The 23,272-nt window shown below is 41.8% G+C and overlaps 2 protein-coding genes across 4 annotated transcripts; both read right to left on the minus strand.

Moving 5' to 3' along the window:
* Nucleotides 1-9,757: 9,757 nt before the first annotated feature.
* slc29a3 (solute carrier family 29 member 3) lies at nucleotides 9,758-15,620 on the minus strand. Of its 3 annotated transcripts, none has more exons than XM_049736073.1 (8): nucleotides 15,475-15,620; nucleotides 14,864-14,999; nucleotides 14,310-14,383; nucleotides 13,906-14,221; nucleotides 13,396-13,478; nucleotides 12,980-13,206; nucleotides 12,348-12,510; nucleotides 9,758-11,621 (listed from the first exon to the last, which is right to left on the minus strand). In XM_049736073.1, the coding sequence occupies exons 4-8, from the start codon at nucleotides 14,185-14,187 to the stop codon at nucleotides 11,018-11,020; spliced, it is 1,359 nt and encodes a 452-aa protein (XP_049592030.1). In that variant the 5' UTR covers nucleotides 14,188-14,221; nucleotides 14,310-14,383; nucleotides 14,864-14,999; nucleotides 15,475-15,620; the 3' UTR covers nucleotides 9,758-11,017. The 3 variants fall into 3 exon arrangements, with proteins under 3 accessions (XP_049592030.1, XP_049592028.1, XP_049592029.1); XM_049736071.1 differs by having other exon boundaries at nucleotides 14,860-14,999; XM_049736072.1 differs by having other exon boundaries at nucleotides 14,860-14,999; nucleotides 15,452-15,606.
* A 970-nt stretch (nucleotides 15,621-16,590) lies between these two features.
* psap (prosaposin) lies at nucleotides 16,591-22,125 on the minus strand. Its single transcript, XM_049735037.1, has 14 exons — nucleotides 21,958-22,125; nucleotides 21,002-21,135; nucleotides 20,801-20,875; nucleotides 20,599-20,724; nucleotides 20,205-20,399; nucleotides 19,981-20,124; nucleotides 19,719-19,775; nucleotides 18,926-19,084; nucleotides 18,725-18,817; nucleotides 18,453-18,636; nucleotides 18,164-18,327; nucleotides 18,011-18,091; nucleotides 17,822-17,929; nucleotides 16,591-17,251 (listed from the first exon to the last, which is right to left on the minus strand). Exons 1-14 carry the CDS (start codon nucleotides 21,989-21,991, stop codon nucleotides 17,216-17,218), a joined length of 1,590 nt encoding a protein of 529 aa, XP_049590994.1. The 5' UTR covers nucleotides 21,992-22,125; the 3' UTR covers nucleotides 16,591-17,215.
* Between the last annotated feature and the right edge of the window lie 1,147 nt (nucleotides 22,126-23,272).

Consider the following 23,272-nt stretch of genomic DNA (forward strand, 5'->3'; position numbering starts at 1 on the left):
CGGTGACAAGACATGCCCCACAACAGACAAACAAGTAAACAAGTATAACAACAGCGTACTGAATAAATAATGAATAAATAACACAATAAATAAATCAATCAATCAATAAATAAATAAATAAGAGGAGCACAAAAGGAGCAGACATTCCAGAAAAAGCGCAACAGTGCCGCACGCTACGCAGAAGGGGGTAGCGAGTTCAGGGTCCTAACAGGCTGGAGAAAGAAGCTGTTGGCGAGTCTGGTGGTGCGGGAGCGCAGGCTCCTGGACCTCTTCCCAGAGGGCAGATGGTCAAACAAAGAGTGAGCCGGGTGACTCACATCTCTCGCAATCGAGGTTGCCTTGCGGGCGAGATGGGAGGTGTAAATATCCTTCAGGGAGGGGAGCGAAGCACCAATAATCTTACCAGCCGTATTCACTATGCGCTGCAGGGCCTTCAAGTTCTGTTCAGTACAGTTACCACCCCAGACAGCAATGCAACTGGTGAGGACGCTCTCAACGGTGCCAGGGTAGAATGTAGGTACTTAACTTTGGGTACTTCGAAAGTGTCATTTTAAATTGTATTTTGCTAGGTGTTCGTGTACACAACGTGTTGTGATGACATCTGCTGTGGAGTCTTCACTCATCTAGTCGCTTGTGAGCTGCTCCATAAAACCATACATGTTCCATGCACTGAGGGCAAGGCTTCCATAGGGTAGTGGTTAGTGCTCTGGGCTTTCACCCCAGCACCCCGGGTTCGAATCTCAGTGGGACCCAAAAAAATTTATCAAAGAAAATTTGCAACACAGTTGCTCGTGTCACCATATAACCATACACTTCCTTAGAGCTAGGGTTAGGTTTAAAGTTAGGGTTAGAGCTAGAATTAGGTTTAGTGTTAGGGTTAGAGTTAGGATTAGGGTTTGAGCTAGGGTTAGGGTAGGGTTAGGGTAAGGGTTAGAGCTTGAGTTAGGGTTAGGGTTAGAGCTAGGGTTAGAGCTAAGGTTAGGGTTAGAGCTAAGGTTAGGGTTAGAGCTAGGGTTAGAGTTAAGGTTAGAGCTAGGGTTAGGGTTAGTGTTAGGGTTAGAGCTAAGGTTAGGGTTAGGGTTAGAGCTAGGGTTAGAGTTAGTGTTAGGGTTAGAGCTAGGGTTAGGGTAGGGTTAGGGTTAGAGCTAGGGTTAGAGTTAAGGTTAGACCTAGGGTTAGAGTTAGAGTTAGGGTTAGGGTTAGAGCTAGGGTTAGAGCTAGGGTTAGAGTTAGGGTTAGAGCTAGGGTTAGGGTAAGGGTTAGAGCTTGGGTTAGAGCTAGGGTTAGAGCTAAGGTTAGGGTTAGAGCCAGGGTTAGAGTTAAGGTTAGAGCTAGGGTTAGTGTTAGGGTTAGGGTTAGGGTTAGAGCTAAGGTTAGGGGTTAGGGTTAGAGTTAGTGTTAGGGTTAGAGCTAGGGTTAGGGTTAGGGTAGGGTTAGGGTAAGGGTTAGAGCTTGGGTTAGAGCTAGGGTTAGAGCTAAGGTTAGGGTTAGAGCTAGGGTTAGAGTTAAGGTTAGAGCTAGGGTTAGGGTTAGGGTTAGAGTTAGGGTTAGGGTTATTGTTAGGGTTAGGGTTAGAGCTAAGGTTAGGGTTAGGGTTAGAGCTAGGGTTAGAGTAAGGGTTAGAGCTAGGGTTAGGGGTTAGGGTTAGAGCTAGGGTTAGCGCTAGGGTTAGTGTTAGGGTTAGGGTAGGGTTAGGGTCAGGGTTAGAGCTTGGGTTAGAGCTAGGGTTAGAGCTAAGGTTAGGGTCAGAGCTAGGGTTAGAGTTAGAGGTAGGATTAGGGTTAGGGTTAGAGCTAGGATTAGGGTTTGAGCTAGGGTTAGAGCTAGGGTAAGGGTTAGGGGTTAGCGTTAGGGTTAGGGCTAGGGCTAGGGTTAGGGTAGGGTTAGGGTAAGGGTTAGAGCTTGAGTTAGGGTTAGGGTTAGAGCTAGGGTTAGAGCTAAGGTTAGGGTTAGAGCTAGGGTTAGAGTTAAGGTTAGAGCTAGGGTTAGGGTTAGAGTTAGGGTTAGTGTTAGGGTTAGAGCTAAGGTTAGGGTTAGGGTTAGAGCTAGGGTTAGAGTTAGGGTTAGGGGTTAGAGTTAGAGTTAGAGTTAGTATTAGGGTTAGAGCTAGGGTTAGGGTAGGGTTAGGGTTAGAGCTAGGGTTAGAGTTAAGGTTAGAGCTAGGGTTAGAGTTAGAGTTAGGGTTAGGGTTAGTGTTAGGGTTAGGGTTAGGGTTAGAGCTAAGGTTAGGGTTAGGGTTAGAGCTAGGGTTAGAGTTAGGGTTAGAGCTAGGGTTAGGGTAGGGTTAGGGTAAGGGTTAGAGCTTGGGTTAGAGCTAGGGTTAGAGCTACGGTTAGGGTTAGAGCCAGGGTTAGAGTTAAGGTTAGAGCTAGGGTTAGGGTTAGTGTTAGGGTTAGGGTTAGGGTTAGAGCTAAGGTTAGGGGTTAGGGTTAGGGTTAGAGTTAGTGTTAGGGTTAGAGCTAGGGTTAGGGTAGGGTTAGGGTAAGGGTTAGAGCTTGGGTTAGAGCTAGGGTTAGAGCTAAGGTTAGGGTTAGAGCTAGGGTTAGAGTTAAGGTTAGAGCTAGGGTTAGGGTTAGGGTTAGAGTTAGGGTTAGGGTTATTGTTAGGGTTAGGGTTAGAGCTAAGGTTAGGGTTAGGGTTAGAGCTAGGGTTAGAGTTAGGGTTAGAGCTAGGGTTAGGGGTTAGGGTTAGAGCTAGGGTTAGCGCTAGGGTTAGTGTTAGGGTTAGGGTAGGGTTAGGGTCAGGGTTAGAGCTTGGGTTAGAGCTAGGGTTAGAGCTAAGGTTAGGGTTAGAGCTAGGGTTAGAGTTAAGGTTAGAGCTAGGGTTAGGGTTAGAGTTAGGGTTAGTCTTAGGGTTAGAGCTAAGGTTAGGGTTAGGGTTAGAGCTAGGGTTAGAGCTAGGGTTAGACCTAAGGTTAGGGTTAGAGCTAGGGTTAGAGCTAAGGTTAGGGTTAGAGCTAGGGTTAGAGTTAAGGTTAGAGCTAAGGTTAGGGTTAGAGTTAGGGTTAGTGTTAGGGTTAGAGCTAGGGTTAGAGCTAGGGTTAGAGCTAGGGTGAGGGGTTAGGGTTAGAGTTAGGGTGAGAGCTAAGGTTAGGGTTAGGGTTAGAGCTAAGGTTAGGGTTAGGGTTAGAGCTAGGGTTAGGGTTAGAGTTAGGGTTAGGGTTAGAGCTAAGGTTAGGGTTAGGGTTAGAGCTAGGGTTAGAGCTAGGGTTAGAGCTAGGGTTAGGGGTTAGGGTTAGAGTTAAGGTTAGGGTTAGAGCTTGAGTTAGGGTTAGGGTTAGAGCTAGGGTTAGGGTTTCAGCTAGGGTTAGGGTTTGGGTTAGAGCTAGGGTTAGGGTTAGAGCTATGGTTAGAGCTAGGGTTAGAGCTAGGGTTAGGGGTTAGGGTTAGAGTTAAGGTTAGGGTTAGAGCTTGAGTTAGGGTTAGAGCTAGGGTTAGGGTTTCAGCTAGGGTTAGGGTTTGGGTTAGAGCTAGGGTTAGTTAGTTACTAACTCAAGCTCTAACCCTAACCCTAACTCAAGCCCTAACCCTTACCCTAACCCTACCCTAACCCTAGCTCTAACCCTAACCCTAGCTCTAACCCTAACTCTAACACTAACCCCTAACCCTAGCTCTAACCCTAACTCTAACCCTAGCCCTAACCCTAACCTTAGCTCTAACCCTAACCCTAGCTATAACCCTAACCCTAACTCAAGCTCTAACCCTAACCCTAGCTCTAACCCTAACCTTAACTCTAACCCTAACCCCTAACCCTAGCTCTAACCCTAGCTCTAACCCTAGCTCTAACCCTAACCCTAACCCTAACCTTAGCTCTAACCCTAACCCTAACTCTAACCCTAACCCTAGCTCTAACCTTAACTCTAACCCTAGCTCTAACCCTAACCTTAGCTCTAACCCTAGCTCTAACCCTAGCTCTAACCCTAACCTTAACCCTAACCCTAACTCTAACCCTAACCCTAGCTCTAACCTTAACTCTAACCCTAGCTCTAACCCTAACCTTAGCTCTAGCCCTAGCTCTAACCCTAACTCTAACCCTAGCTCTAACACTAACCTTAGCTCTAACCCTAACCCTAACACTAACCCTAACTCTAACCCTAACCCTAGCTCTAACCTTAACTCTAACCCTAGCTCTAACCCTAACCTTAGCTCTAGCCCTAGCTCTAACCCAAGCTCTAACCCTTACCCTAACCCTACCCTAACCCTAGCTCTAACCCTAACACTAACTCTAACCCTAACCCCTAACCCTAGCTCTAACCCTAACTCTAACCCTAGCTCTAACCCTAACCCTAACCTTAGCTCTAACCCTAACACTAACCCTAACTCTAACCCTAACCCTAACCCTAGCTCTAACCTTAACTCTAACCCTAGCTCTAACCCTAACCTTAGCTCTAACCCTAGCTCTAACCCTAGCTCTAACCCTAGCTCTAACCCTAACCCTAACCTTAGCTCTAACCCTAGCTCTAACCCTAACTCAAGCTCTAACCCTAACCCTAGCTCTAACCCTAACTCTAACACTAACCCTAACCCTAGCTCTAACCCTAACTCTAACCCTAGCCCTAACCCTAACCTTAGCTCTAACCCTAACCCTAGCTATAACCCTAACCCTAACTCAAGCTCTAACCCTAACCCTAGCTCTAACCCTAACCTTAACTCTAACCCTAACCCCTAACCCTAGCTCTAACCCTAACCTTAGCTCTAACCCTAACCCTAACTCTAACCCTAACCCTAGCTCTAACCTTAACTCTAACCCTAGCTCTAACCCTAACCTTAGCTCTAACCCTAGCTCTAACCCTAGCTCTAACCCTAACCTTAGCCCTAACCCTAACCCTAACTCTAACCCTAACCCTAGCTCTAACCTTAACTCTAACCCTAGCTCTAACCCTAACTCTAACCCTAGCTCTAACACTAACCTTAGCTCTAACCCTAACACTAACCCTAACTCTAACCCTAGCTCTAACCTTAACTCTAACCCTAGCTCTAACCCTAACCTTAGCTCTAGCCCTAGCTCTAACCCAAGCTCTAACCCTTACCCTAACCCTACCCTAACCCTAGCTCTAACCCTAACACTAACTCTAACCCCTAACCCTAGCTCTAACCCTAACTCTAACCCTAGCTCTAACCCTAACCCTAACCTTAGCTCTAACCCTAACCCTAACACTAACCCTAACTCTAACCCTAACCCTAGCTCTAACCTTAACTCTAACCCTAGCTCTAACCCTAACCTTAGCTCTAACCCTAGCTCTAACCCTAGCTCTAACCCTAGCTCTAACCCTAACCCTAACCTTAGCTCTAACACTAACCCTAACTCTAACCCTAACCCTAGCTCTAACCTTAACTCTAACCCTAGCTCTAACCCTAACCTTAGCTCTAACCCTAGCTCTAACCCAAGCTCTAACCCTAGCTCTAACCCTAACCTTAGCTCTAAACCTAACCCTGACACTAACCCTAATTCTAACTCTAACCCTAGCTCTAACCTTAACTCTAACCCTAGCTCTAACCCTAACCTTAGCTCTAACCCTAGCTCTAACCCAAGCCCTAACCCTTACCCTAACCCTACCCTAACCCTAACCCTAACCCTAGCTCTAACCCTAACACTAACTCTAACCCTAACCCCTAACCCTAGCTCTAACCCTAACTCTAACCCTAGCTCTAACCCTAACCCTAGCTCTAACCCTAACCCTAACACTAACCGTAACCCTAACTCTAACACTAACCCTAACCCTAGCTCTAACCTTAACTCTAACCCTAGCTCTAACCCTAACCTTAGCTCTAACCCTAGCTCTAACCCAAGCTCTAACCCTTACCCTAACCCTAGCTCTAACCCTAACACTAACTCTAACCCTAACCCCTAACCCTAGCTCTAAACCTAACTCTAACCCTAGCTCTAACCCTAACCCTAACCTTAGCTCTAACCCTAACTCTAACCCTAACCCTAGCTCTAACCTTAACTCTAACCCTAGCTCTAACCCTAACCTTAGCTCTAACCCTAACCCTAACTCAAGCGCTAACCCTTACCCTAACCCTACCCTAACCCTAACCCTAACGCTAACCCCTAACCCTAGCTCTAACCCTAACCCTAGCTCAAACCCTAACCCTAATCCTACCTCAACACTAAACCTAATTCTAGCTCTAACCCTAACTTTAAACCTAACCCTAGCTCTAAGGAAGTGTATGGTTATGTGGTGACACGAGCAACTGTGTTGCAAATTTTCTTTGATAAAATTTTTTGGGTCCCACTGAGATTCGAACCCAGGTGGCTGGGGTGAAAGCCCAGAGCACTAACCACTACCCTATGGAAGCCTTGCCCTCAGTGTATGGAACATGTATGGTTTTATGGAGCAGCTCACAAGCGACTAGAGTGAAGACTCCACAGCAGATGTCATCACAACACGTTGTGTACACGAACACCTAGCAAAATACAATTTAAAATGACACTTTCGAAGCACCCAAAGTTAAGTACCTACATTCTACCGTGGCACCGTTGAGAGCGTCCTCACCAGTTGCATTGCTGTCTGGGGTGGTAACTGCACTGAACAGAACTTGAATTTGAAGGCCCTGCAGCGCATAGTGAATACGGCTGGTAAGATTATTGGTGCTTCGCTCCCCTCCCTGAAGGCAACCTCGATTGCGAGAGATGTGAGTCACCCGGCTCACTCTTTGTTTGACCTTCTGCCCTCTGGGAAGAGGTACAGGAGCCTGCGCTCCCGCACCACCAGACTCGCCAACAGCTTCTTTCTCCAGGCTGTTAGGACCCTGAACTCGCTACCCCCTTCTGCGTAGCGTGCGGCACTGTTGCGCTTTTTCTGGTATGTCTGCTGTAAGCGCACTTGCTCCTTTTTTTGCTCCTCTTATTTATTTATTTATTCATTATTTATTCAGCACGCTGTTGTTATACTTGTTTACTTGTTTGTCTGTTGTGGGCCATGTCTTGTCACCGTGGGATAGGGGGGAATGAAATTTCAGTTTCTTTGTGTGTCTTTGGCATGTGGAGAAATTGACAATAAAGCTGACTTTGACTTTTGACTTAAACTTACAAAAGAAAACCCATAACAAATAAAAATTACACAAGAAGAGCCTTAACATGGCACTTGACAGCTGTCAGTGTCAAATGCAAAATGTAAACAAGGACCATGTGAAAATTAGGTCAATGGTTAGAATATGTTATTTTGTAGGTAAAATAGTTTTAAATTAGTCACAATTATTTAGGCAGATTATGGGATATTTTGGTACACTACACGAGGTAAAAAAAATAATAAAATAAATAAATCTTAAAGTGTAGCGAACGATTTGGTGAACGATTCTTTTGAACAAATATTTTGAGTGAACCGATTCTAAAGATTCAGTTCACTTGAGAACTGGAATACACATCGCTCGTACAAAACAGTGCAAGCTATCGTAGACTGACGGTCGAAATATCGCACTGGTTAGAACTCGGACTCTTGCTCGGCAAGAACTTGGTTCGATCCCAGATTTGAGAAAATGCTTTTGTTGTGCAATTAACCCTTTATTTATTCTCCCTTTTTTTTAACCTCGTGTAGTGTACCTACACATATTGTCATATAAAGCAGTTAACCAAATGTCTGATTTTTATGTTTTAATTGGCGAATATAAAAACAAGGAATAAGACGCCAGACAAGTTTTAACATAAATGTTTATTAAAAATAATAATATTAAAAGCAAATTTCAAACCAACAATCTAATGTGAAATTACAGTAGGTATATTGGATAACAATATTTAGGGGTATATAGGTATACATGTTATTTAAAAACGACTATAAGTGTTATACTACGATACAAGTATTTACCAGCTCAGTGGCCTGAGAGGAGAGTGTCCGCCCTGAGATTGGGAGGTTGTGGGTTCAAACCCCTGCCGAGTCATACCAGTGACTATAACAATGGTACCCATTTCTTCCCTGCTTGGCACTCAGTGTAAGGGGTTGAAATGGGGCCCCCCCCCCCGCTGCTCACGATTATTGGGACTTTTGGCACTCAGTGTAAGAATAAACTATTGAAAGTGATTGTGATCAAAATCCAAAAGAATCTATATGACTTTGTTTACTGTTTTAGACTAGCTCTATAAAATATTGCGACATGAAGAACAAAGTCACTTTTAAAGACGCTCTGCTGTTCTGACAGCGGCTGAGTGGCTATCAGGTGTCTCGACTTGACTTGTGTATTTTATGTTGGAAACAATATTTAGGCGTATATATGCATACACGTTATTTAAAACCTACTATAAGTGTTATAAAATCAAGATTACCCAAAGAGAAGTATAATCTCCCCGTTGTTGCATAACGGCGCATCCCTTCATGCAATAAAGTTAGCCGTTAGCGTGGAGAAAACGTGCATAAAAGAAGTGGGGTTTCAGTGAGTGGTTCTTTCTTTCCTTGGCAAATCGTAAATCTACATTCTGGCTTACATAGTTCACGCCAGGAGGGAGACGCAACACGTTCACTGACTGATCCATTGATGCACGGGAAGGCAGTTCACACATTAACTTGTTCGCGAACGGGAAAGTCAGGATTCGTTCCCTCACTGATCCGTTCTCGCGATGAACTGGAAATGCAAATCACTCACTCGCTGACTCGTTCACTCACAGACCCGTTCAGTTGGTGAACGAGAAATGCACCTCACGACTCGTTCGTGAACGGGAAGTTACGATATTTTCTTCTTCGTTTTGATTTACGGCGAGGTGGCACCAGCTTCAATGCGCATTACCGGCCCCTACTGGTTGAAGTCATATGAACTGAAAAAAAGAACGAATCACTTTAGGAAGTGATTCGGTCACTCTCGTTCACTGAAGGAAATCGTTCTTTTGAACGGATCGTTCACTCACGAGCGAACGTGAATGTCTGTGAGTGTGTGGGGGGGGGGGGGGACGATTCGTTAAACGATTCGTTTGAACGAATCTTTTGAGTGATCAGTTCACTTAAAAGAACTGGCATCACTAGTTGCTGTGTGCTTTTACTAACAGTGACACTATGACGGCTGTGGTACATTTTGGTCCGATGGAAATCAAAGCATGTAGTTCAACGGGAGAACCTGGATTGTTCATTTTTCACCAACATAAAATACACAAGTCAAGTCGAGACACCTGATAGCCACTCAGCCGCTGTCAGAACAGCAGAGCGTCTTTAAAAGTGACTTTGTTCTTCATGTCGCAATATTTTATACAGCTAGTCACTAATCATCAATTTACAGCTTGGATAGAATCTGCAATACAAAGAAAGAAAAAATGAACAAATAGATTTTTGTTCTTTCCAGTGTTGCACCTCTACACATTATCTGATTAATAAACACCTAAATAGTGTATTTGAGCCTTTTTGTCATTGTCTTGGAAGCCACATTTATTTATTGTACAGTGAACTTTACTTCACTTTACTATGAAAACTCCTATCATCGAGCCTGCTGAGTCACAAACGCTTTTACTAACAATGACACTATGACGGCTGTGGTGCGTTTTGGTCCGATGGAAATCAAAGCATGTAGTTCAACGGGAGAACCTGGATTGTTCATTTTTCACCAACATAAAATACACAAGTCAAGTCGAGACACCTGATAGCCGCTCTCAGAAAAGCAGAGCGTCTTTAAAAGTGACTTTGTTCTTCATGTCGCAATATTTTATGGAGCTAGTCTAAAACAGTAAACAAAGTTATATTGATTCTTTTGGATTTTGATCACAATCACTTTCAATAGTTTATTCCTTACACTGTCTAAAACCTTTTTCCAAAAACTGTCACTTTCATTTACAAAAGAAATACAATTTAAAGAATATTTAATATTTCTTTTCATTCAATTATTCAACTCTCCATACATATATAGGAATAGAACTTTACGTCTTTGTTGTAATACAACTGATTTTAAAATAGAAGCCGGTGTAATACTGAACAGATTTTTGTTGGTGGTGAGCCTCGAGATTTTTTCCCAATGAAAAGGTGTGCCGTGAATGAAAAAAGGTTGGGAAACATTGACTTAGGCGACTCAATTGTACCATGTGATTAATGATTAACATTGGACCGTTACTGAGGTAGTCTTCGATAACTTGGGTCTACTTCCTGCTAGTAAAAAGTGATAAACATATACATATATTTACATGATATTTGTTAAAAATACAAAATTATTGTCAGGTATGTGTGTGTTCTAAGTATTTCGGTAAAGATAGTACTACTCCCAATGTTGTCCTTTGGCGCCCTCTCTTGGCCATTGTTTTAAGTAGAACCCACTTTTCAATTGTAAACCACACAGAACATTAATAACACGTTGGCAAATTATGCAAAGAAAAGATCAAAATATAACATTGTAATATAAAAACAATGAGGATAAGATGACATGAGTATAACAAATAGAGTTATAGTAATAGTGGATTGCACAAACTTGTGGTACCTTCTCCTCATGTTGTTTACAGCATCTAAAGCGAGTATATTCCCCTCAGATTTGTGTAAATATTCATAATCTTTTCATGGGCAAGACTGAAGAAGAGTTACTTGTAGTGCTACAATGTCATCAGGGAATCGCTTGTTTTGCAGCATAAATTGATTGTCCTCTCAAAGGAACTCAACAAACAGCTTTTTACACAAAAAGGAGCACACCCCAGAGTAAATTGTGCAAATTGGACCCATTGAGACATTTCTCCTCCCTGGTTCGATGCGAAAGCTTTTGTCTTACGTCACACCGAATTAACAGTGTTATTTATCGGCGTTCACAGATTTAATTCAATATTAATTTAATATTTGCTCATCGACAATATTTGCCTTTTTTTGCTCAGACTAATCCATTAAAAGTAATGCGTTGTTGCCACCATCTTGATGCATTTTGGTGCCTCGGCACTATACTGTAGTGAAGTGAGGCCCTTCAGTTCACTACAGTATAGTGCCGAGGCACCAAAATTACATCTATAGACAATTGGAACCCTTGCTAGGGCAGGCGTCAATTACGCACACATTTTCACTTTTCGCTGCAGGGTATGTTCCTTATCAGGGGTTCACTCTCCTCACTTTTGAGATATATACAGTACATAATCATATAGCATGCACAATAACGAGGGACATAACAGATCCGACAGTGAGGCCCAGAGAGAGGAAGAAGGACATGACCACTCCAGTAGCCTCCGCAAGCTCCCGGGGCACAACCTTGGGTCCGTAGATCATCGGTAGAGTCCCCAGGTAGCCGTTAGTGAAGCCTAACAGGCAGTTGAAAATGATAGGATACACATCATGAGTGAAGAGCACAATATGGAGGTGGTCCCTGGGCTGGTAGTTACAGAAGATGATGAGAGGTACCAAGATGGAGCGGCACACAACCAGCATGGGAAGAAGTCGGCTGGTGGGGCCCGGTACCTGCAGCCAGGCGGTGGACTGCCTGCCGCAGAAATCTGCAACGTTGTACAGGAGGAAGGTGGAGAGGGGAACAAAGTAGGTGTTGGTCCAGGGGCTCCCGCTGTCCTTGTTGACGGATTGGATGCCGGACAACACCGCAGGGAACACCACAATGCTAACGCAGAAGACGCAAAAAACACTCATGCCCAGAACCCATGTCTTCCTGAGAATGTGTCTTAATGGAGGTGTTAAGGTGGGTGCTGCTCCTCCTCCTGGAATGCTGATTGTGGGAGCCATCAAGTAGTATCTGTATGAAGAGAAAAGCAACATGCATAATAAATATTTCAGTGATCTTCACAATCAATTTTCTGACTGCTGGCTAAATTGTTATAATAAAAGAGGAGAATATTAAAAATGTGCTAAAAACAAAAAAAGAAAATAATTGTAAAAAGCACATACCTATTGCAATAAGGTCGTGCAAACAAAATAAAAATAATAAAAATAAAAACAGTACAAATAAAAAATATAAAAAAATACAAACGCGATTCAATATGTTGTGTGGATCTGATTGAGTTTATGCGCAAAAAAATTGTGTGGTTTTTTTTTGTCATTTTTTAGAGACTAGACTATTTTATTAGTGTCACTATCTTATAGTGCACAGGTGTCAAATCCAAGGCCCGGGGGCCCGATATGGCCTGCCACATCATTTTATGTGGCCCACGAAGACAAATTGTGCATCAAATTCGTGTGTCATTACGAGAATTGCAAATTATCTTCACTTTTAATAATATCTTTTCTTTTAAATATTTGACCAGTTTTTACTTGTCTGATTTGAAGACGATTTATTTGTCAGTTTGTTTTGTAACTTTTACTGTATATAATACGAGGTGCTCATACATTTATTTGGGTTGACAATCATAATGGCCCTCCGAAAGAAACTATGACTACAATGCGGCCCGCAAAAAAAATGAGTTTGACATCCCTGATTTAGGGGAATGACAGACAATGCTGGTGTATGGATCTGTTTGTGTACCTTGAGAAGGCCAGCTTGGGGAGCAACAGGTATGCAAAGATGCAGAGCAGGATGAAGACGTCTGCAGTCAAGAAGTACGCCAGGGCGCTTTCTGTCACGTCCTCTGCCAGTGCAAGGTCTGCTATGGATGCAACAGCGCTTAGCGTGCCTCCCATAGCCTGGCCTGTGTGACACAATGCGGTCAGTGGCTGAAACCACTATGCAAATTAAACAAATTTAGGCAGTAAAAAAATTCAGTTGGAATACATTACATTTTTTTATTTAACTTATATTTATTTATATTTATTATATTATATATATTTAACTTTTTCTTACCTTGTCTATGTCATCAATTAATGTCATCAATTATTCAAGACATAATTTCAGAAATTCCTTAATTCACAAGTGCGTTTTAAAATGGTACTAGATTTTTGCACTGGTACCCAAGAAGTTAAAGTTTTAATGACTCATACTGTATATGCAGCATTTATCTAAGAACACTCAAAATGAACAGTGCAGCAATATTGCCCATTTGGCAGACAGCATGGCTGCACAGACTTAGAAGATCAGCTTCCACATCTCTACGTGAGCAATCAAGCCTGTACCTATTGTTGCATGCGAAAACTTTAGCAAATCAAGCCTCAAGTGCATACCAGATATGAGCGCTTGAGAGATCTTCATGGGGAAGTGTCCACTGATGCCAAACAGGCTGCCACAGAAGATGTTAGAAGCTCCACTGATGACAGCCACGCTGGCCAGTGTGCCCACAAAGAATTCCAGCCTGCAGTGGGACACATCCACCTTGACCAGTACAGTGGTCGCCAAAAATACCAGCAGGATGACAAAGAGGGATGACAGGATGCGCACATCTGCAGACACCCTGGAAAGTGCAAGGGATCACAACACAACCAGGATATTATTTCAGTTAAGGAACGTAATCTTCTTGTTAAATCTCATTTTTTACGGTAATTTATTAGAGTGAGTCCCCATTGTGATATTTGATTACAACAATGTTTTAAGAAGTTTTTGTGATTGGTTCAGTGCATGTAATGATGTTGATGCAAGTGACCTGTTCACGAGAACGTAGTTGAGAATCAAACACAGCACTGAAGGCACCGTAGAAGCAAATGTCAGGTAACTTTCAAAGTAGTCCTGTGAAGAAAAGGAGAAGAAAAACACACCTGTTCAAGGAGTTGTTGGAATATGCACACAGAAATAAAAGTGAGAAGTGTGAAAATTCACATTGATGAACAAAAGGGGAAATGATCATGTTTGTGTTCTCTACAAAAAAAGCTATGATAAATGATAACATGCTAATAAAAAACAATGGGAGTAAGCAATTATGTGTGAGCCCTGTGTCAAAAAAGCAAATCAATTACTTGAATCCGTGTTGATTTTGCTTTTAACTCTTGACCAAATTCTCCTTGACAGGTTTTTGAAGTACTTCTAATGTTGTTAATGTGTTGCCAGCTATGAAGTCACATGCATCCCTGTGACACACGCATCCACACAACAGCACTATTGTGCATGTTTAAGTAGATAAACTAAACGTAGGATCCGTCTTAAATGTCACACTCACACTTAGGTCAGACCGCTGCTCCTCTGTGGTGTTGCTCAATTTATAAATCCAGTAGCTCTTGGCGGTGATGAAAAAGTTCCAAGGTAGGAGAGCGCCGATGCCCATGAGGAAGAAGATGATGTAGACCAAATAGTAGCGATCATCGGGTGCGTAGCGTACGGCCAGGGGGATTGATGGAGTCTGATCCTCGCGCTCCTCATCCTCTGATGAAATGGAGTTGTCAAGGACAGCAGGTATATAAGTGGAATTGAGGTTGGGGTGCGCAGGTGCTCTTCCGTCCATTTGTAAGTTGCAGTGCACAGCGTTACATAGAAATCTAAGAATTGCATGGAGGATGTGTTAAAGAACAAACAGATTGTGTTCAGCATGGAAGGCTCCAATAAAATGTATTTGAAGACGCTTACTGTGCCGTGCTTGTCCAGCCAACTAAATATAAGTTGTGGGAGCATTATCTTGGACAGATTTCTCTGTGTACCACCTGCAGCAAACAAATAAATAAATAAATAAATAAATAAATAAATAAATAAATAAATAAATAAAAATCAAACATATAGGGCAAATGCGTATCAAATACAGTCTAACTGATGAGATCCCATTCAAGATTATCATAAATTCTGCTTTTACAGTGAATGCATGTTTTGATTGAGCCATGAATTTAATTTAATAATGTCTTCAGAGTTTTACTGTACTGTGTATCACACAGAGAGCAATTATCTAAGCTACACTATATACAGTAGGGGAAATCATTTTTTGATCCCTGCCGATTTTTTCCCACTTACAAATAAATCAACTTTTTTTTTTTAATGGAAGAAACAGTTTAACGGGGACATTCTTCAAAAACTTGTGAAAAAAATACTTTCTCCTGGGGAAAATGAGTAATTGATGCACAAGCATATGGTCATCTTGTAATTTGTCAGCAAGATATAGTAAGCACAGAAAAGTTAGGCAACAGACTTGCACAGGAGGATGTTGGGTCATTCTTTTCCAGATCCACTCCAAATGATTTATGTCGATGATCACGTCCGCCGACAGATTGTAATTTTTCTTGATCCACTCCTTCTTGCTTTGGTCTTAAGTTCTGAGTCACTCTCAAGCTAAGAAAAGAAGAAAAAACATTGCAAACCCATCTTCAGTGTTCTGGCAAATGCAAAGTTGCTGTAGATTCTCCACCATTCATAATGACAAGTAAGCACAAATGAAATCACATGCAGTATATATATGGGAGCAATGAGGAAGGAATTTGTTCACATGACACAGCCTGGAAAATGCAATGACACGCTAAACTCGAGACTGCAAACTTTGCACTTTAGTGAGATAGTAAAATGAAGCCTTTTCAGTACTCAATGAACATAACCACATCCGTGTTTCAGGTAAATGTTGTAACGCCTTGTTATGACTATGTTAATACTAAAGTGCACAAAATTATCCAGCGACACAGCTACTTGTTTGACGTATTCCATAAAAAGTATGCACGGTGTACTGTACACAAATTGGTAGGTTGTTTAAAACAAAGAGTGTCATGGTGATTTACAAATATAAAACATACCTCACTGTTGCTAGGTCACAAACCTTTTTTGATGTCTTCTGTCACAGCGACAGAGGAACGGATCTTTTCCCTCACGTCTACTCTGGTCCGGAGTGCAGGTAAACAAGTGACACAAACTCGCATCCATTCCTCCTGCTAGTAACAACTATCGTATTTCCGGTTACAGTTTCCAGCTTATTGGCATATCATAACCACAAGTTATACTGCATTGTCTAAAACGCATAACTTGTGAACTCAGTACTATTAAACAGTTTATATTCAGTAAAAATAATTCTTTTTATGGGATGAAATGATGTAAAACACGATGCATTAATACTCCCAAAAAATCCTTTACTGTAATTCTGAAAATACACCGGATGTCTCATTTGAGAATGAGATCCGGTGATGTTTCAAAATAAAGTTACTATTAAAAATGCAGTAAAAGCACAAAAACTGCAAAATTGCAAGCCATAATTTCTCGTTGTATTAAATATCTAAAAGCGACTCCATTTGAAGAGCACTCTTGTATTGGCTCCAGTGCATTGCCCATAGTTTTGAGGTTACTAACGTGACAAGTGCAGAATACGTCACCACCGACCACAGGATGGCACTGAGCTGTGAAAGATATTTAAATTTTTACATTAGAAGAGTTATATTACATAACATTATATAACAGATATTCAGTTGAGTTTTTTTTTTTTTACCAATATAGGAACAGACAAAGTACATTTAGGCCCACTTAATAAAAGGCAATTTTTCAAAAAAAAAGTACCACTATGATTGTTACTCACTAGGTTCTATATTTCTCTTTAGATTTTTTTGTATTTTCTTAAATCCTAACTGTTAATAACGTTTCTAAATTTTAGTAAAAGAAAACCAACAATCATTTCATTTTTCCATATCTCTTCGCTGAACTAAAATTATATTCAAAACGTGGAAGTGAAACTAGATCGGCAAACATGGTTCCGGTGTCACTCTCGGGTGAGAGGTGGTGTACGTTCTTCCACTCCGGAGTTGACCACGATAAGAAGCTCAAAGCAGGTGTGGGCATGCTTCTTGCCCCCCAAAAGAAGGGATGACATATGGCATACATCATATGCCAATGAACCTATTGATTCTGAAATGATAGTTAAGATTTCAAAAAACAGTTGAGACTAAAATCAAATGGTTCCAGTGATTTGGATCATTTTAATCGTTAAAATCAGATCAATTTATAGCTGGCTCAGGTTATGAAGCAGAACAGAAGATGCTCGGTGTAAAACCTACCAGTTACAAACAGCTATGAAAGTGCAAACAATGGAAAGAACACTCAAGGGCCATGCCATTGCCTCCTAAAAAAACATCACAATAAAACAAGATGACTGACAAAAATAAAAATTTGCTTTTGAATCTGACATGCTGCTGAAGGTTACATCTGTCTATCATTTTTTCAAACATCTTCTGTTTGCTCCTACAGAGAGGAAAAAGCCATAATGACATGGTACCACAGGTGATACAACTTTTGTTACTACATACATGTATAATCTGATGCAGCGTGCACAAGAATACAACTCAAATATGCCAAACTGAGAAATCTTAGTGACAAATTAACATCTTTTCAGATAGCAGGTCTGGGTACATGTAATTTAGCCCCAGCGAGGGGAAAAAAAGTCCAGTCCCTTGCCACGAATCACATCAAATTAAACATAAGTCACTTCGTCTAGTACAGAAAAGAAAAACGGTTCAAGTCGGAAGCAGCGATGCAATTATTTCCCTAAAAAAATTTCAGTAGGCGCTGGTCTTCCTCTATGCCCACATGTGGCGCTTGCAGTGATCCACAGCCTGAAAGATAAGTGAGAAATCTTAATGCCACTATATAAATAATTGCAATCTATTTACTCACAAAAATATGGCGCTTCAGCTTTCAGGTGAAACTTCTAGATGCCCCTAAAATATACTACAACCTTTACAGGTGAACTTAACTTGACCCTCTCAGGACAAATCCAAGTATTTTGTGTTTCAGTAACTGTTTTTTGCACAGCTTTCCATTCTCCAAAAACTTAAATGACAAAATTCAGACTAGGTGTTTGTTGAATTAACCAATATATTTCCATTCTATGTCTTTCTGTTATGTGACCAAGCTAGTTGCCACATTCCTCGGGTGAAAGCCTCACAATAGCATCGTCTTGGTCTCATAATGGCAACGTGATTCTAACTGAACCAGTAAATGTATTGTTCGATTTATGGTTCAAACACCTGCTAGAATGTTGCCATCTCGCTCTTTACCAAACAAATGATAGAAAATAAAGTACTGCAACATGGTCAAATTAAGTTGAATAGAAAAGTTCATGATATTTTAAGTTTAACCTGAGGTTCCACTCGAAAGTGTTAATGCATGTGCAAGTCACGTACATTGCATTGGGTTGCTGTCTCCATGTTCCTGCACCAGAATGAGGGTCCCAAAGTGCACTGCTCTCTTCCCAGTAGTCTGCGCAGAGCCTCAGGACAGGCGCCCACTTGCTATTAACACACACGCACAAAGAATTCTTAACTCCAAACTTTGCGGAGCGACAACACAGCAAAGGGGATGATTATACCCACCAGGCACACAAAGTCCGGGTCGAGCATCTGAAGGAGCATTTGCACCATCATGGGCTCGTACTGTTCAACCAGTTGATCACACTGTTGACACACAGACAAGATTTAATAGGATCGTCTGAAAAAGCGCAACTAGTTCTATGTGAATCTGCTCACCTCTGTCTGGTAGGAGTCAGGCAGGAAACTGCAAACTTTCCTCACTGCCTCCTGAATCTGCTCCTCAGTGGCATTCTTTTCAAGGATTCCGTCGATGTAGGCGACAGCCATTTTGCACACCTTGCAGTAACCACCAGTTTTGAAGACAGTCTTATCAAGGGCAGCTGGAAAGGGTTTTGGTATTAGACAACCAGTATAGCGCAACTACAAAACATTTTCAAGTTATAATACCAAGTAAAAATTTGGTGGGACATTTTTGCAGTCATTGTATAGAAGGTGGAGAACTTACGGACAAACGCACGGGTGGCATCTTTGCAGAGTGCCAACACGGTGCAAATAGTTTTTGGGTCAGCCTGCTGGACCAGCAACTCAATGATGGCCTGGCCGTAGGTCTCGATCAAGTCCTTGCACTCAGAAGTCAAGGTTTGAGGCAAATAATTACAAACCTTCTCCACAGCGTTAATCACCTGCTCCTGGGGGCAAATGTAGCATATGGCCTCAAGTATAAGAGAAAGTACATGAACAACCTTAATAGTTTGCTTTATTTGGTCCACATCCTACCTCAGTTGTCTGATCTTCCAACATGCTTTCCAACTGCTTCATCACAAATTCGCAAATTGCACAATAAGCGGAATCGCGAACTCGCACCATAGGCTGGAACACAGATATTTACTTTACTACTTACTGTAAAACTGACAATTTAGACAATTTCAGTTCACGCAATTAAAAAACTGTGAGGATTTGGCTTGACTGCTTACGTACCTTAGTTTTTGTAGATTCCACCTTGGTGGCAGGAACAAGACTGAGAGAAGGCACGGTCTTTACAGCAGGTATAATATCAGCAGCCTGCAGTTTCAACATGGGAGTGGACTCTACACCTGCGCTACAGAAGCCAGCAAAGGAACAGCATTCCTTGGGATCCTGTGGACAGAAAAAGACACAAGGTTCAAATTGCCATGGATCAAACTCATGCTACAGTCGTCCAATGCACAGTATTAATCCCCATGCATGTAAATTGTTGGACCCTGACAAAAGCATAGCCACGTATCTAATGTACATTTCTGCAGCGGTGAGTGAGGTATTAGCTCAAATCTGCCCAAAATCAGAACAAAGCTGTATAGTTAATTCAAGACAGTACTTGCAATGCAGGTCACAGCAGACTAATGTGCTCAACCGGTCACAAGACTCAAAAACACATCATATATTCAGTATAACAGCTCGCAATCCTTGTGCGGGTTATTAGAAGAAGCAAAATGTTATGGTATGTTAAAGGCAGTGCAACTAGATGGCCTCACATTTAGTCACTACAGTGTTGGGTAAGTAACACCGAGTAACAAAAGCAACCTACCTGATCCTGAGGAGCAGCATAGAGCCAAAAGGGAAGAAGAAAAGACATGAATGAAGGGGAGATTAAGCATGGGGGGGGCGGGCAAAGGGGTGGATACAAAAAATGTCAGCAGGCCAGAATGAACTATAATCACCAATTTGGATAAAATATTGTCCTCTTAATAGTTTTATGAGTAGACAAGTTCTACCATGACATGGGAGGACTCACCGTGGCAAAGATCTTCTGAAGAACAAGGCTGCCGTACATGCTGATGTACTGCTTGCACTGTAAAGGGGAAGAGCGACAGTGTCAGAAAGAGTGAAAGGTTTTATTATTTTGATATGCATGCATATTCCCAACGGGAATATTAAAGATTACAGCATGTGCAGACCAAGATTCAGATCTTAGAGGTCATGCTGATCCCGATGTGCAATATTTTAAGTGAAAGGGTACAATACAGAAAAATGTGACAACAGTGTGTGTCACTCACCATGTCTGACACACCCGGTCCCATCTTGTCACAATCTTCCTCATATTTCGCAATGAGCGAGTTAACAAATGAGGAATTCGCCTTTTGCTGTGCTTGTGCATCAGTCATGAACTTAATGCAGTCTTGACACACCTCACTACTTCCCTAAGGAGAGGACAAGAGGCAATGTTAAATGACCGATGCGGAACGTACTTTGTTCACAGCAATGCAGCCTGAGAACGTACTTTGACTGGAGCTTCCTGTTTGGGCTTTTCCTGCGGGTACAAGAGCCCAGGAACATTGAGGAGGAAAGGTGAGGCTGACTTGGAGAGGTCAATCTGTCGGAGCTCATTGGACATCAACTGGTCCTGAAACTTGGCCAGCGCCATCTGCTGGGAGCGACACAAGCCAATGGCTCCACAAGCCACACCAGGATTCTCCTAGAAACATATGAAAGATCATTTACGTAAGCTAGGCAACAATGCTGCCAGTCACAAAGTTCCATTATTGCATAATGGCTTCTCCATTTCTGCTTTCAACTTAGAATCACTTCCCTTTCAATAGCCCAAAGCAGAAGCATCATTCATTTCAGAAGATCAAGACAAAATATGCCCTCTCAAGCAAGAGGAGACCACTCACCAGCTCTCCCATGATGATTGCTATGACGATGGGGTAGTAATTGTCAACCATCTCCTTGCACTCTTCACTCAAACCTTGTTCGGGAATGAGCTGGCAGGCTTTCTCCAAGTAGCCAATAACCTCAGTCTGCAATCAGTAATTAACGTTTAGACTAAAAGTGCCTAAAAGTATACAACGTGGATTATAAACTATTCTTTCAAACCTGTGTGGCATTGTCCTTCAAAACCTGCAAGACTACCATCACAACTTCCTTACACAGGTCACATGGCACGCTTTTCTGGAACAAGATTAGAAAAAACAAGTGTCCGTTATAAAGTTACAATCCTAGGTGTATTACAGAGGTCAGAAAAGATAAAATAGAAGTGATGTTTCAGAAAAAGAGGAAAGGCAGGCGGAGTCTCACCATCTGGGGTTTGTTCCAGACATTCTGCTGGCAGTGAGTCACAGCACCACACAGAGATGCAGTCTTCACATTCTGACACCAGTAGGGGGGTCCACGAGCACACTGCTCTGTGCCCAGTAAGGGGGTAGCCACAGCTGCAAAACAGTCAAAGAACCATTATTTACCGACCACCACTTCAATAGAATTAAAAAGAAAATTGAACTTTCAACCTGTTTGACTTTTACTAGCTCCACATTTTTAGAACTAAGCAGTCAGATTCAGATCCTCAGATAAAAGCAGTTTAATACAATTCTGGGTTAACTCAGACTATCACACATGGAACAATCTGACTGCAAAGTTAGACTAAAGAAAAAAAAAAAAGCACCAACTAACATCACAAGGCATTAATCGCTTATCACTGAGTCAACATGTCAGAGCCCACAGTTATGCAAAAAGATGGTCCAAAATATCTATTTTGCACAAAACAGACTCAGCAATCTAACAGATTTGTTATATTGCTAACGAGGTGAATTTTCTATCAGGTAATAATCAATCCACTAATCCATCCGGGTCAGAGTAAAATGTTGAGTAACTGACTCCATAGATAATGCTAAACCTTCATGCCATATTTGTGTGCCGGAAGAAGAAAACCAATGTGAAACGAGGGCATGGCTCGCTCTTAACCAGCCGTTAGCTTTAATGCTAACAAGGCTAGCGTAACCAAAATACTGTTTTTGAAGAGATAGATTTGTACAATTAAGACACACATTTGGGGAAAATCTACCACAGCAACGATATTATACAGCAGCTCATTGTACTGTAATGGTGTTTACAGTTTAGAAGGCTTCTTATTTTGGTGTCGCTTCCGCCTACCGATAACAAGCTGAACAACCAAAAGGGCTTCCCCGTGACTTTATGTACACGACAGTAAATACTTAAGATCAATATTCATTTTGTCTTGTGTGTTCAGACATTACCTGAGGATACGAAGAGAAGAGTTAGAAGCAGCATGACTCTGCTGTTTTCAGGCTCGTTTGGTACGCTGAGTTGTCAGAGATCCAAGCGCAATCGCGAACTACGTTTTCAGTTCAAAGCTTTATAGCTACTAGTCAGCTGACTACTCAGCATAAACATGTGACTCATCAGTGTCACTTGACTCGCGACCTCCGCCAAGCAAACTGTCTGTACGTCAGCAAGATTGTTACAAGGACAAAATTCAGTATTGGAAACGTTTATTTTTAGTATAGACCTGACCTTTAACCTTGAGTATGTGTTCTCGTATGTTTTCGTATGTATTTTATATATGTATAATGTGCATTTTGAATATTTCTTTATTTTTCTTTTACATCATTACACATAGGGCCAAAAATGCATAATACTTCTTTAATTATATAGCACTTTCACAACAATTTAACAAAGCAGTTTACATAAAGTAACAATACAACAGAAAAATAAAGCTGATTGGTTGAAATAAGGACTTTTCTGGTCATCATTTAAAAAAAAAAACTCTGGGTCAAACTGTCACCATCATATAATTTTTTGCGACTGCACAGGTATTTTAAACCTTCTTGAGTATAAGCAGAAATCAACAATTGGAATAATATTGTAAACTCCATCCATCCATTTTCTGTACCGCTTTGTCCTCACGGGGGTCACAGGCGTGCTGGAGCCTACCCCGGCCGTCATCGGGCAGTAGGTGGGGGGCGCCCTGAACTGTTTGACAGCCAATTGCAGGGCACACAAAGATGAACAACCATCCGCACTCGCACTCACACCTAGGGACAAATTGGAGTGCTCAATCGGCCTACCAAGCATGTTTGTGGGATGTTTGTGGGAACCAAACCCGCACCCTCCTAACTGTAAGGGGTACGTGCTAAACAGTGCACCATCACTCGCTTACGTAATGACTAATGCTCGGAAAGGCTAAGCTTTTTTTTTTTTTGAGAAGTTAGCTAACAAATTCCAGTAATGCATTCTAATTGTGATGAGAACTAATGCTGACTGGCAATATTATAAGCCAACATTTAATTTGGTGAGATCATGTGTGCAGAAGATGGCATTTACTAAGATATTACAGACCGACACCTTCAATTCCTCAACCTGTTGGGTGACATACGTAAGTGGTTGGCAAACACTGTTGTTTGTTTTTAAAAGTTCATTAAACATATCTTGGCGATAGCTTAAAATATTTTGATTCTTTATAAAGACAGGACTACTGAATAGCCTCATTTATATCAACATGTGTGCATATTTCCATACGGTTGCTCCTCATTGAGCCTACCTCAACGAAGC

Source organism: Syngnathus scovelli, chromosome 12 (genome assembly GCF_024217435.2).
Source record: "Syngnathus scovelli strain Florida chromosome 12, RoL_Ssco_1.2, whole genome shotgun sequence".
Lineage (NCBI taxonomy): Eukaryota > Metazoa > Chordata > Actinopteri > Syngnathiformes > Syngnathidae > Syngnathus > Syngnathus scovelli.